General features: G+C 40.8%; 1 protein-coding gene across 16 annotated transcripts in view; it reads left to right on the top strand.

Moving 5' to 3' along the window:
• The window catches only part of Zfp385b (zinc finger protein 385B), a 407,085-nt gene that overhangs the window by 374,216 nt on the left and 17,233 nt on the right, over nt 1-15,636 (top strand). Inside the window, exon 10 of one of the 16 annotated variants that reach the window (XM_006499464.2) lies at nt 9,183-9,192. The exons of the other annotated variants lie outside the window; for them this stretch is intronic. Coding sequence (XP_006499527.1) covers nt 9,183-9,184 — 2 coding nt within the window. The 3' untranslated portion in view covers nt 9,185-9,192. Of the gene's footprint in view, nt 1-9,182; nt 9,193-15,636 lie in introns of those variants that run through there. 16 annotated transcript variants of the gene reach the window in all.

The following is a 15,636-nucleotide window of genomic DNA, read 5'->3' as shown; positions in this document are numbered from 1 at the left end:
ACAACATTTTTGCATTGAAAAGCAACTGGAATGTAAAAGACTTTGTACATACACTGAATAATTTTGTATAACCACAGATGCCCTTGAGACTTCAACAAAGGTTATTATTTATATTTTAATGGCATTCCTCTTTATTTGCTTCAGGAAAAAATTCTCTTGTTGTGGCATATTTTTTCTGACAAGGGTGGCTGCTCACATAGAGCTTACTCGATAAGTACTTTATATGCAAGACACATATGTAAGAGAGTTTTTAGCACTCTGGGGCCAATCCTAATAACATTATCTGGTAATACACAAAAATCAAATATATGTGGTTTTTTTTCCTGGAACTTTTCTAAAGTAGATTCCTTACCCCCAGCCTTGCTCAAGTGCCCAGGTGTAGTTGGATCCTCCCATCTGGAGAGTGCCAGGAGTCAGCCTTGGCAGTGTCCAGTGAGGCCAGTTTTGGTTCCTATGCAGAGTGTAAGATTTCCCATACTGAGTCCTGTGGATGTTGTAGACTTCAGAGATTGTCAGATAGAGCTTTGCTGTAGGGCAGAGCCACCAGTGGAACACTGCTACAGGGCCCAGAATTACTGAAGGGTTGGGGACATTGCAGGGAGCTCCTAACAGACAATGGAGAGCCAGCCTCAAGATATCTGAATTGTACAGTTCCTGTTGCCAGGCCTGTGTGAGCTGCAGCTGGGACAATCGAAGCCCTGCCTTCTCTCTTCTTGCCTCTTTCCTTCTGTTGGAGTCATGATGTCTATGCCAGGCCTGTTATATATTGGAAATAGCTCGTTTAGATCCCACAGACCTGGAACTTCAGGGAATCGCCCTTAGACAGAGCTAAGGCACCTATATGAGGTTTTTTTGTTTGTTTGTTTTTGTTTTTGTTTTTTGTTTGTTTGGGTTTTTTTAGCACTGTAGGGTCTTCTATTGCACTCACCTGATTTAGATGAGACTCTGGGCTCTGGGATTTTGAGTCTGGGATAAGCTGTTTCTGAGACAATTGGAATGGGATGAATGCGTTTGGCATGCGAGGCTATGAGGTTTTTGGGAACCCGAGGAGGAATGCTGTAATTTGAATGTTCCCTCCAAAACTCATGAGGAATTCAGTTTCAGCTGACATGGCACAAAGGCCTTCACCAGATAGTGGCATCATATAGAAAGTGGGCCCACCTGATACACCAGCTTTTTAAATGACTTGATTCTAGATTTCCCAGTCTCCAACATTTAGAAATGAAGTTAATAAACAATGCTCAGTTCATGGTATTTCGTCATAGTAGCAGAAAATGGGCTAAGACACAGCAATATTGATGATAACTAACATGTGACTAGGGATGATTGTGTACCTGCATTGTGCTAAGTGTTTTATATATTCTGTCTTACGTATGGGCTGTAAGTCTTCAGATGGACTTCACCGGAAAGCGAAGTCTAGAGAAAGGGAGAAAAAACTTAGAGGATATCTTCAAGTTGAGGGTAGTTTTAAGGCCAGTGTGTCTCCCAGACCGTCTCTCGGCTGCTCTCCTACAATGCGCTAGCTTTTGGAATAGCTTTGAGGACCATACCACTGTATGGTTTTTAAAAGGTTGTTTGGGAATTGTTCTATTAAGCGGTGTTAGTGAGTTTCTTTGTCTCAAAAGGTGCAATGTTGCTTTCCCCAGCCTACTTTACAGCTGGTTTTGTTGTTGATGGTTTGGTTTGGTTTGGTTTGGTTTGGTTTGGTTTGGTTTGGTTTGGTTTGGTTTTGATCAAGTTAAGCTAAACATGGTTCCACATGCCTCTGATCCTTGCACTGGGGAGACAGAGGCAGATAGATGTCTATGAATCTGAGGTCAGCCTGGTCGAGGTAGCAAGTTCTAGCCCAGTCAGGACTACATAGTGAGACTTCACAGTCGAAGTAGCTTTGCATAATGAAATGTTAATCAGGGTGTGGTTTCTGGGTGCCACTCACCAGCACTGCATCTGTAACATAGTGAAAGGAATATGACATTAAAGTCAACTCATTAGTGCCACCTCTCTTTGACTTGATATAATTTGACCAAGCCATGTTCTCTGGCTTTCTGTTTTGTTTTTGTTTTTGTTTTTTGTTTTTTTTTTTCCTTCTATAAAATGGAAGTGTTAATGCCTACCTCATAAGATTGCCAGGGTTAATGAGCTAAAACCTGCTAGGTGCTCAGTGAAGTGCCTACCATGTAACCTGTACTCAGTAAATGGTAGCCATAAAAAGCAATCATTTGTTCACAGATACTCAAGGCCCTGTCCCTGACTCCACCATCAGTTCCTGCCACGCTGGCATGCAACAGTACACTCAAGTCCCTTTATGTGCTTGTTTATCATCTCAGAGTAATTACGTGCACGTGTGTTTTCATTCCAGGACACCGCGGCCTGATGAGCCCAGTACCCTGTGAGACATTTCAAATTAGCAAGAAACCCGTTTTTGGTCTCCCTCACATTTTTGTGTAACAGAGGAAGCACTTCTCCATCGGCCCTAGCACTTACGTGCTTTACCCATCATGCCCTCTGTCTGTCCTTCCCAGGGCCCTATTCTGCATGTGGCAGTCACAGAGGTAGCTTGTATCCTATGAATACTATTAAGGACATTGGAATGGCGGGAGACCAGGTTCTTGCCCTAGGGGATGGGTAAGGCAGCAAGACACTAGATAGCTCTTGTACTTCCCCCAGTCAGTATAAAGGAGGCCAGGCCTGAGGTTGACATATGTGTGACTATGGGGCTGAACTCAAGGACAACCCAACACATTTCCACCTGTTTAGAGAGAAATGTAGGTGTTGGGTGTTGAGCAGTATAGCTCAGGCTGGAACCAGTCTTAGCCAGTGAGATCAAAGATTTAGAAGTCATGGTGCTCTAAGGAAAAACATGCCCCCGTTCTGGAAAGTCCCAGGTGGCATTTGTGTCCATCACTAAGAATTTTGTCATCTCATAGATTTAATTTCCAGCTATTTATGAAACTTTCTTGGTATATGGCATTTAGCTGGGTATTTCTTCTGGGCTTTTAATGACTTAACCTCTAAGTACACTTCCCCCCTTTTAAATGTGAAGTAGCATAAATAAATACTAGAGTTTGTTCTCACAATAGATTGTCTTACTCCTGCTTTTAGATTATTTGAATCTCGGTCTGAATTTTATAATTTTTGCCCACTTAACTAGCAAAATAGCTATTAAGTTAAAATAATAGAAAGTTAAAAATTTCTAGCATATCATTGTTCCTAATTCTCCGTTAACAAACGATTTTATTCAATATTGAAATGTATTGATGATGTCCATTCATTTCCTTAATGTCCATGAGGGACTGGATCCAGGACCCCTAAAGTATACTGAAATCTGCAGATGTTCAAATACAAAACAATAAAGTGTTTGCACAGGGCCTCCCTGATACCTTAAATAACCACAGAACATTGATGACAACTACTACAGGATAAATACCATAGAAAAGTTGTTCTATTGTCTCTAGAGAATGACTATAAACAAACATGTGCAATACAGGTGTCATTCTTACTGAATATTTTTGACCCAAAGTTGGTTGAAAGTATAAATGTGGGTCCGTAGGCACAGAGACATTTTTGAGTTTAGGAAAAAATGTTTGTTTCTTTTCAGCCAGAACTATACTCAATCCTTTGACTAACCCCCAAAAAAACATAGTTAAAAATATGAGGCTGGGGGACAGCTCAGTTGATGAAGTGCTTGTCTCACAAGTATGAACACCTTAGTCTGATGCCCAGAACCCATGTAAAAAATGTGGGTCACTCCATCATATACTTAGAATCCCAGTGCTGGAGATATGGGGACAGATGGATCTTTAGGGGTCACCAGCTAGCTAGCCCAGCGCACTCGGTGAGTTTTAGAGCAGTGAGAGACCCTATCTCAAAGAAAAAGAAACAGACAGTGCCCTTGAGAACAGTGCTTAAGCTCGGCACACATGCACCTACGTACATTTACATGAATAAGCCCTCCATGTATAGACATGTATGCATGCATGCATACAAAAATGTCTTTCTAAGAACTGTACTTTAAAGGCTTGTTAGTACAACTCTTCTGCTCAGAGTGTTTTTGGTGTTTAAAATTGAGTGACTCCGTTCCAGGGAGGTGGCTCAGCTGGTAAAGTGCTTACGGGCACATTTTACCAAGCAGGAGGCCCTACATGTAGATTCCCCAGTCCCCACATAAAAATCCAGGAGTGGTGGCACGTGTCTGCCGCAATCCCAGCACAGGGGAGGCAGAGAGACAGGCACACTCCAGGGGCTTGCTGGCCAACCAGACTAGCTGAATCAGCTCATTTCAGAAGTGAACTTCACAGACTCAAAAAAGAACCGTGCAAAAGGCTCATTCTATTAGATCAGCGAATTCTTCCTTCTGGATTCTATAACTAGGAAACAATTATAAGCACAAAGTAAGAATAATAAAACATTATTCATGGAGGTGCCCATTTATTTGTATTACTGCAAAATGCAAACAAGTACCAAGGAGATTATTTAAATAAACTGTGTGTGTTATGCATCTTAAAAGTAAATAAAAGTAATAACATGAAAATAACGAGTAATGGGCATTTAAGAGTTAGAGAATATTTTAAAATAAATAATACAAAGTGATGTTATGCGTACACATATGCATTTCATATTCAGCATTGTGGCAGGCACTGGTGATTGGAGGGTCAGTAAACCATGGAACTTAACACATGAACCCCTACCCAGTTAAATATTTAGGACAGTGAAAATATAGGCAAGAAGGTAGACAGAACACAGCTTAAACAATGCAGGGAAGGATAAGAGCGTACAGAGATGCAGGCAGAATGAACCAATACAGAAGCGTGATGTCTCATGGATTCCTTTGGCCAACTGATGGAGCCTGTGGTTAGACTACATGCTTTGAAGTTGATCTGACACAAATATAGCCATCAGTTGTTGTTATCCAAGCATAGCAATAATGCTCCAAATGTGCTCTCGCCGTGGGCCCAGCCTGCACCCAAATTTAAAGTGATGGTAAACACGCACATTGTCCAAGTATTCTGCGACAGTGCTAATGTCCCCTAAGACTATTTGACATCTGTAGGTGGCAGAGGTAAAGGCAATCCTGAGGCTGTCGTGTTCATTTGAACTGAAGGAAATGCTAAATTTTAGTGAAAGGTAAATGAAAATAAAGATAAGTGTTTGCTAGCTAGAGTGTGTATACCTTAAATTTTAGGTGCCGTGGAGCCCACAGAGCTCGGGTTAAAAGCCCCATGTTTAATTTGACGGAAATGGTAATTTTTTTCCTCTCTTTTGTCATATGACATAAAAATGTGTCTTTAAGCCTAGATGAAAAGTATGTGTGACAGACACAGGCAGGACAGGAAGGAAGCTCTCAGCTGTGTCTCTGCGTTCTCTCTCGTTGTGAGGTTAACAGCCGGCTATGCAGTGCCCTCCCTATCTGTCTCTTGCTCAGTCCTGTCGTCGAGGTTCACGTTGGCCACCATTTAACCACAGGCCTGAGTCTGAAACAAGCAACTTCTAACAAGAAGGGTTGACTTGGGATTCTAGCTTTGGAGGCTTTAGTCTTCGGTCTTTTGGCTCAGTCACTTTTGCACCTCTGACAAGGCAGCATACCCTAGCCTGGAGCTCCTTCCCAGAGCAAAACTTCTTCATTGCAAGGAAACAAAATTAAAGAGGCAGGGACGAAGGGACCCTGTCCTGTTATCTGCTTGAAAGGAACCCATGCCCCAGGGACTTAGAAACCTCCAACCAGGCTCCACCTTTTAAAAACCGTTTCACTGCCTTCCAGATGCCCCCTATCAGACACAGGATCAGGGAACTGAAGCAGTTCCTGAGACCAAGCAGGATGAGCAACCCAAAACAAATTCCTCTGGAGACTCAGCCTTTTAAATTAAAAGTGACTTCCCAGGGTCAGCCACTCTCCCCAGCATCTATAGGTCTTAAATATTAAGCTAGCTTTGACAACTTCATAAAGCCGCAGATTGAATTTGGAGACAAAAGTCAGACCAGAACCAGGAAAGCATGATGGGTGTTTAGCAAAGATTCTTAAAGGTCCCCAGCCTCCCCGTGCTGCCTAAATGGCCCTGGAATATCTACCTAGGATCCTTGGAACGCACACTGCCTAGTTACCTTTCTAAAGCATGTGGGCCAGCCAGGTACCTGTCTGCCAGAGGCAACCCGAGGCTATAAGCTTGTTCCCCAGCAGTAATTTTTGCCTCTGACTAGGTGAAGAAAGAGCCAGTGTCCTCCACAGACTGACCTTTCCTTCCTCCGTGAGCACCTCCCCCTGCCTAGAGCATCAAAGCCTCCCTCTTTGCTGAGCTCGGGGGAGGAGGAAGGTGGACCTAAATTTGAACGCCCTCCCACCCCTTTGGGCTTTGTGAGTCAAAGATTGTGTTCTCTAAAATAGGGCCATACAGGTAGCAAAAGAGAGGCCCTGTTCCTCATTCTCTCTTGAAAATTAGGTTTTTTAAAATCTCATTCCGAGCTTTTGAATCCCTTCACCCTAAGAGTCTTGATTTGAGTGACGTGAGTTAGTTATTCTATTTTCAATAATAAAGGTGCCGCAAAGATAACTGTTTCACATCTCTGGGTGACAAATCAGAAAAGGGGCAATTTTTCAACCTAAAGAAGTTGAAATACGATTTCTCTATTGTACAAGGCAAATGGCTGGAAAACTATACAAAATAGGAGAAAGCTTTTCATTAGATTCAAACTCCAGCAAATCATCTTTTTTGTGCTCACTCAGGAAAACTGACAAGTTCACGAATATGGGCACCAGTTCATCGGTAGCAAGTCAGGGCTGCCAACCGTCCACACGGAGGTATTTGGTCATGACTCGGTTCTATCTGAGTATGAGCCTGGCTGCTCTCGCTCCCAAACAAGGGATAGTGTGAGAAGGGACAGAGGCAGCCAAGGGCATGGAGTTGGGGAAGGAGGGCAATATCTGACATTTTACTGAGCCACAAACCCCCTGCAAGGCAAGGGCTGGAGACCAGACCCTGATTGACAGGGGCTTTGAAATGGAAATGAGAGCAGCCTCCTAAGTCAAGACCTTAGCCTGGCACAGAGGTCCCAGATGCCAAAATAGCACAGGGCCAATTTCGAATTTACAGAATTAGTCACTCCACTCTTGTGAGTCCTAAGTGACTTTAAATAGGCTTTCCTCTCCTTAAAGGACATAGGACGTCTGATTCAGCAAAGAAGCATTTAACTTAGATGATGTTTACCTGCCTTCTGAGTTAGTCTAAAGGCCACCGTATGAAAATGAGGCATAAACATAGCTAATTAAGAATTAGTATGCTTCACAGTGTTCAGCCATGCTTGAAGATGCAGGGTTTCTGGAATCTAGCTAGAGATGTGGCATTACACATCAAGGGCCGACAGCTTCAGATGGGTGTACTGAGAATTTTACAAGGCAGCTGTAATTCCTCTATCTTTTCCATGGCCACTTGGTGTTTCCGGGCTGAAGACTGAAGTACTGTACCTTGTTTTCCACATCCGCTATATATGGAAAAGACGTTCAGGGCCCAGGTCCACGGGGTATTCTGAAGTTCATTCCCAAGTGTGGAACTGACATCAGCTTATTGCCCAAGAGGAAGTCTCCTGACTAGTAAAGCAAGTTAACCAGCTAGTAGATGTGAGATAAACCACTCTACACAACACTCTGCCAGGTGAACTTCAGGGACATTTGAACTAGATCTAATCTAAGTAGGGCATCTACTTGGAAAATTCTAAATGACTGACAAGAAAACCCATCTGCTGAGTCACAGTAGGCCACCAACCAGATATAAAGTCGTGTGCCTTGGGGACTTCAATTAGGTGTGAGTGGTTATGGCTCTAAGATAGCAAAGCTTCCATAATGCCCTTCAATGATGATACCGAAAGGTTTAGGAAATCAAATAATGGCACAGCACCTAGTCCTTAGAATTTCTTCAGAATATTATTGTATGAATAAATCAGCCACATAATTGTTGAAAATGCAAATAACAGTAGTATGGTGCAAGTTAATATTGGCAGCATAGAACATCCCTGAGGAGAGAGATGCTAGGCATGACTCTCTAATGTATCTCCAGACAGAACACAGATAGTTTCATAAGTGGGAAATTTTGCCAGAGTGCAGGGAGTGTAACAAGGTCAAAGATACTAGAAAAACAAGAGCAGCAAAAAATAATCAAACAAGCAACCACAAAGCGGAGGGATCACCAGTTATCTCCAGGCTGAAAGGGGCAGCCCAGCCTGCCGTTGGTGAACTTGCCAGTTCTCCTGCATGAGCACGGAGAGTTTACTTGCTAGGGTTTATGCCAGTCCCTAGCATTCTCCTGTTCTGTATGGTTTCCCAGTGAGCTAGCTTTTACCAGGAATGTCGGAGCTGTAGGTTCACCACAACCTCCAAGCCTCCATGTGTGCTTCTGGCAGGACACCTACAGGCAGTCCTTCATCTGTCTACAGCCCTATCAACTATCAGCACTGTTTACCTATATGCATGCTGTGCGGCATTGCTAACAGAGTACATAATGATTCATTCATTTTATCAAGCATTAAAACATCAAACCTGTCACAAATGCATTTTTTGTTGTTTTTATAACTATCATAAATCTAACAGATCCATTGATAAGAGGAAAGCTTCAACTTGAACTGGCACTAACCGTTGCAGATACAGAGGCTGGAGAGATGAGTCAGGCGTTAAGAGCACTTACTGGTCTTCTAAAGGACCAGAGTTCAGTTCCCAGAATTCATGCCAGGCAGCTCACAACCACCTACAACTCCAGCTCCAGAGGCTCCCATGCCTCTGGCTTCTTTCAGTACACTCACATGCACACACCCACACATAGACACATACATACATATAGTTAATAATAATAATGTACTAATAAAATGAACCCCAAATATTACAAACATGTGATATTGGCAAGAGGTGTACAAGTATTTTGCATAATCAATAAGAAATACATGTTTTTCTTATGTCTCATTCATTATAACTCAGTGGTAAGCACTGACATTTTGAATTTTTTTACTCCTGTAGCACTGTCTAGAATTAGGCATTCAGAATCATTGTCCATGGATGTTTTTCTGCACACTTTGCATAAAGATAGGTTAAGATGTTCCCAGGACTCGAGAATTTCTATCTTGACAATTTGTAGGCGCAAATAAATGATTATGAGATAATAGAATAATTTTGTGAAGAGGATTACGAAAGCTCATTAGGGGAGAAGGGAAGAAGATGTGATTCTGAAACCTAACCAGCAAAATTGGTAGAGATGTCTTTTTAAATAGTGATTCAGAAAGCGTCGAAGACGGTGTGCAGTGAGCTGCAGCATGCAGTCGATGCTAGAGGATGTGAGCTGGAGGAAAGGGTGAGGATGCTGATGGGAAAGATACTGAAAAGATAAAATCAGAAGCCTTAGCTAACTAAATACTGAAAGTCCGATGGGGAGAGAACATGGTGGCCCTTGCTGACACAGCAGCTTAGTTGAGATGAAGACAAGAGGACTCCTTGGAATGTTAGGGTACCTCGGTGGGGTAGCTGGGTCCATTGAGTATCAGTGGTGTTGAGTTTGAAGATTCTTGAGACATCTAGACATAGAAGTGAGGGAAGAGTCTTGAACCATAAAGAAGAGGTAACCTGTGAATTTAGGAATCTGGGTCCATCTGGTAGAGGAAGTCACTAGAGTTAATTAGAGTATGCACTGCCCAAGAAGAGGATGACAGTAAGGTGACCCTCCCTAAAGCATGCCATCCCTTGGCTAAGGCCAGGAAGAACAACAATCCCTGTTGAAGGACCTAGAGTGGACCACTGTAGAATGACTAGAGAAATCATCGTGGGAGGATTTCTAGTCATCCAAAGCAGTGATGCTATGAACGCCAAGGGAAGTAAATCCAGAAGTGATGACTACTGAGAGAACACTGGTTTGGGTAGGCTGGGATGGGAGGAAGGAAGCAAAGGGCGCCATTTCACATGACCCCCATCCATCAAAGAGAAGTCTACAGCCCCAGGGCTGAGCATATTGAGAGAAGGACCTTAGAACCTGGAGCTCTCAGGACTTCATCAGAAAGTAAGTAGCTGGAGTTACAGGAAAGAGAAGATAGATAAAAGGCAGAGAAACCAAGTGAAAACATAAGCCTTTCTCCTCACAGATGAGAGACACTTCAGCATCAGGGATGACCTTGCGAAGCCTCTCCTCTCTGTTATGAAACAAGAGAGCAGGCGTTTGCTAATTAAAGGATTAGAGCATCAGTAGCAAACAGGAAAAAAAAACTTCCATGAAAAAGCTGAAGAATATATATAATATATAATACATTTCTGCATATAATACTTTTTCCCATTTGTTTTATTTATTGAGCTCTTGTCCACATATAGAAATTTTTACTAACTTACATTCACTAATGCATATTCTTTTTTCTCTTACTGAAAATAGGATTTTTTCTCACATAATATATCCTGATTAGTTTCCCCTCCTCTACTCCTCCCAGTTCCTCCTCCACCCCCATCTAGATCTATGCTTTCTGCCTCTCATTAGCAAACAAACAGGTTTCTATGTGATGATAATAAAATATAATAAGAGTAAAATATAATAAGATAAAACAAAAACTAACACATCGACATTGGATAAAACAAACAGAAAGAAAAGCGCTCGAGAAGGCACAAGAACCAGAGACCCACTCATTAGCCCACTCGAGAATCCCATCAAACACCAAAGTAGAAGTTATAATATATATGCAAAGGACACTCTTGCTACCTCCCCTTCTGCTAGCTTCCATGAGCCCTGAGGTGGGAGGATTTGATATTGACATCCCCTTTAGGGCTGAGTGTCCTGTGTAATTTCTGACTGTGGCTGAGCAAGGCACTGATCCATAAGTATTGCAGAATATCGTTAGGAGACATTTTATTGCTACCTTTTGTGTTGTTCCGATTTGTTTCGATAACAATAGTATTGAGTTCTACCCAAGGTCCCTGGCCTATCTATACTCAGGCTTTCGGTCAGCCAGGCAGTCTTGGGCTTGTGGACTGGGCCTCAAATCAGCTATTGGGTACTGTGGGAGTAATCAGTTACTCCCACAAACTTTGTGCCACCATTACACTAGTATATCTTTACAGGCAGGACACTGTTCTAGATAAAGGGTTTGTGGCTGGGTTGTTTACGTTTCTCCCTTGGTAGCATGCAGAATAACTTCCTGTACTAAAGACATTGCCACGTGGTTATGATAACCCTATGTAGGTGACAGCTCAGTGTCTCTGTGTTCAACGAGTTATATAGGTGTTGTGTTCAACAGTCAGGCCTTGCTGTTATGTTGTGGAGAGCAACCTAAAGTCTTGGCAAGAGCATGGGTTGTTTGGGGATCCACACGAGACCCCTTTGGACAACTCACTTAGTTGTAACCCATTCCCAGTACTAGAAGTGACAAAACATTCAATTGGAGCACTGTCTTCCCCCATTATTTAGCAATTTTACTTAGATCTCCTTCATGTATGCATATATTTTAGGAAGAAGTATGTAATATATTTATTTTACTGTATCAGATTCCCATAGTCCATCAAATGGTTCTTAATTTTAGCTGTCTCTCTATATATTCCCTCCCTTGTCTCTGTCTCCCCTCCCACCTCCACTTGGTAGTGACATTCCAGTCCCAACACCCATATCCATCCAGAATTATGTACACTATTTCCCTTCCTAAGGAGATCTATCTGTCCCTCACACCAAAGTCCCTCACACTGTCATAACCTCTGTGGGTAAATGGGCTGTAGCTTGGTTACCACTGCATTAATAGCTAAGATCCACATATAAGCAAATGCATGCCATATTTGCCTTTCTGATTCTGGGTTACCTCACTCAGGATGATTTTTTACGAGTCCCATTCATTCGCCTGAGAATTTTATGATTTCATAAACACTCCAGCATAGCTTCAATAATGCTCCATTGTGTAAGTATACATATTTTCTTTATTCATCTTTCTGTTGAGGAACTTCTAGGTTATTTCCAATTTTTGGCTATTGGGAATAGGGCATCAATGAACATGATTAGCAAACATGTCTATAGTAGAATGAAGCGACCTTTGGGCATCACCAGGGATGGTACTGCTGATCTTGAGGTACCCGTCTTCCTGAGGAACTGCCACACTGATGTCCATAGTAGCTGTAGATGTTTGCACTTCCACCAGCCATGGATCAGTGTCCCCTTGCCCACACCCTACCAGCACGAGCTGTCACTTGTGTTACTGACCTTCGCCATTCTGACAGGGGTAAGAGCCAACCTCAAAGTTGTTCTGATTGACATTTTCCCGATGACTGACGATGTTAAACATTGCTTCAAGTGTTTCTCAGATATGTGAGTGTCCTCTTTTTGAGAATTCGTTGTCTAGATCTGCAACTCCTTTTTTTTTTAATTAGGTTGTTTTCTTGATATATAGTTTTTAAAGTTCTTTATATATTTTGGACATTATCCCTGTATCCAATGTAAAGTTGGTAAAAAATCTTTCCCCATTCTATAGGCAGCAGTTTATTCAAATAATGGTGTCATTTGCCCTACAAAAGCTTCTCAGTTTCATGATGTCCCATTTATTAATTGTAGTGCCAGTGCTAACAGTGTTCTGTTTGGAAAGTCTTTTCCTGTGCCAATGAGTTCAAGGCTTGTTCCCCCTTTACCTTCTATCAGGTTCAGTGTATCTGGTTTCATGTTCAGATCTTTGACATTGGAGTTGAGTTTGTGGCAGTGTGAGAAGTATGACCTAGCTGGATTTTTCTTTATACAGGCATCCGGTTTCATCAGGACCTTTTTTTTTTTTTTTTTGCAATGTGCACTTCGCTCTTCATCAGAAATCAAGGCTCTATAGGCATATGGATTTATATCTGAGCCTTTGGTTCAGTTCAATTGATTTAATGTGTCTTTTTGTGCCAATACCATGCAGTTTTCATTACTATATCCGTAATGAAATTTGAGCTTGTAGATGGTGATACCTCCAGCAATTCTTTGATTATTTGGAATTAGACATTAGCCTGCTTGGTTTTTTTTTTTAAAGTGTTCTTGTTTTTGTTGTTTTTTGTTGTTGTTGCTGTTGCTGCTGCTGCTGTGGTGTATGTTTCCATATGAAAATTATCTTTTCATGATCTCGGAAGAATTGTGTTGGAATCTTAAAATGGGAATTTCATTGAATTGATAGATCACTTTTGGTAGGATAGCCATTAATCCTACTGATTAATGAGCAGGGAATATCTTTCCATCTTCTGATATTTTCTTCAATTTCTTTCTTTGGTGTCTTAAGGTTTTTATCATATAAGTCTTTTTACTTTAGAGTTACCACAAGATATTTTATATTTTTTGAGGCTATTGTGAAAGGTGTTGTTTCCCTGATTCCTTTCTCTGTTCATTTGTCATTTGTCTACAGGAGGGATAGTGATATTTGTGAAGTACTTTTGTATTCAGCTACTTGGCTGAAAGTGTTTCTCAGCTGTGTGTGTTTCTCTGTTTAGGGTCACATATACATACAATCACATCTGCAAATAAACATACCTTGACTTCCTCCTTTCCAATTTATATCTCCTTGATCTCCTTCTGCTCTGGCTAAGACAAAATACTATATTGAATAGGTAAGAAGAGAGTAGACAACTAGTCTTGCTCCTGGTTTTGGTGGAATTGCTTTGAGTTTCTCTCCATTTAAGTTGATATTGGCTATGGGGTTGTTGTAAACTGCCTTTATTATGTTGAAGTAGATCACTTGTATCCCAAATCTTTTCAAGACTTTTATCATAAAGGAGAGTTGGGATTTGTCAAAGGCCTTTTCTGCATCTAATGGTGATGTTGTTTTGTCTCTTGGTTCGTTTATATGGTAGATTTGATTTATGGGTTTACATATTTTAAACCATCTCTCCATCTCTGGGATAAAGTCTATTTGATCATGGTAGATGATCTTCTGATGTGCTCTTGGATTTGGTTTGCAAGTATTTTATTTAGAATTTTTGCATCTATCTGCATAAGGGAAATTGGTTTTTTAAGTCTCTTGTTTGTTTGGGTCTTTATGTAGTTTGGATAACAGGAAAACAGTGCCTTTATTTAATTTGTATAAAGATTTGTCAATCTTACTAGTTTTCTCAAAGAACCAACTCTTTATTTCCTTGACTCATTGTATTGATTTTTTGTTATTGTTTCTATTGTATTGCTAATTTCTTGGTGTCTACTCCTTTTGGGTGTGATTATATTATTATTCCTCTTCCTATCCTTCTCCTTCCTCTTCCTCCTCCTCCTCATTTTCTTCTTTTTTCCTACAGCTTTCAAGTATGTAGATAAGTTACTAATGTAAGATCTCTCCTGTTTTGTTTCATTTGTTCTTTTTATATAGGCACTTAACACTATAAACTTGCCTCTTAAAACTGCCTTCATTGTGTCTCATAAGTTTGAATCTGTTGTGTATTCATCTTCATTTCATTCTAGAAAGTTTTGAATTCCTTTCTTAATTTCTGTTTTAACCCATTTTGCATTCAGTAAAGAGTTTTTCAGTTTTCACGAGTTTGTAAATTTTTTTTATTGTTTCTGTTGTTGATAATCCAGCTTTTATCCATGTTGTTCAGATACAATGCAGAGTATTATTTCAATTTTCTTATAACCATTGAGAGTTGCTCCATGTTCAAGTATGTGGTCAATTTTGGAGAAAATTCCAGGAGGTACTAAAAAGAAGGTGTATTCTTTTGTGTTTGGGTGAAATGTTCTATAAATATCCATTAGGCCAATTTGGTTTGTACCATCAGTTTACAATGTCTCTGTTTAGTTTTTGTCTGCAGGATTTGTCTATTGGCAAGAGTTGTATACTGAAGTCTCCCACTATCATTGTGTGAGGATCAATATGTAATTTAAGCTTATTTCTTTTACAAACATGGGTGACTTCTATTTAGTGCATAGATGCTGTTAAGAACTGCAATGTGTTCCTGATGGATTTTTTTTTCTTTGATTACTATATAGTGTCCTTCCCTATCTGTTCTAATTAAAGTCTTATTTTGTCTGATATTAAAATGGCTATACCATTTGCTTGGAGTATTTTTTCCATTCTCTTACCCTAAGGTGATATCTAGCCTTGATGTTAATGTGTGTCCCTTGAATGCAGCAGAAAGATCGACCCGGTTTTCATTTCCATTCTGTTAGTCTGTGTCATTTATCGGGGGAATTGTGACCATTGATGTGAAGACACATCAATGAGCAGTGTTTGCTGATTATTTTGTTGTGGGGGAGGGTGTGGGGGATGGTGCTTCCCTCTTTTGATTTACTGGTCTGGGATTACTTATTCTCTGTGTTTTCTTGGGTGTGCTTAACCTCTTTAGGTTGGAATTTTCCTTCTAGCACCTTCTATAGGACTAGATTGATGGATAGGTATTTCTTAAGTTTGGTTTTATCATGTAATATTGTATTTTCCTCCATCTGTAATGATTGAAAGTTTTGCTTGGTAGAGTAGTCTGGGCTGGCATCTGTGGTCTCTTAGAGTCTGTAGAGAGAGTAGAACATCTGTCCAGGCCCTTCCGTCCTGGCATCTCCATTGAGAAGTCAGGTGTTATTCTAATAGGTCTGTCATTATATGCCACTTGGTTTTTCTCCCTTGCAGCTTTTAATATTCTTTCTTTGTTCTATTCTTATGTGAAAAGGGGGATTTCCTTTCTGGATCCATCTATTTAATGTTCTGTAT

This window comes from Mus musculus, chromosome 2 (genome assembly GCF_000001635.26).
Source record: "Mus musculus strain C57BL/6J chromosome 2, GRCm38.p6 C57BL/6J".
Taxonomy (NCBI): domain Eukaryota; kingdom Metazoa; phylum Chordata; class Mammalia; order Rodentia; family Muridae; genus Mus; species Mus musculus.
The sequence above is the reverse complement of the archived record's forward strand: the minus strand, read 5'-3'. Positions and strand labels throughout refer to the sequence as shown.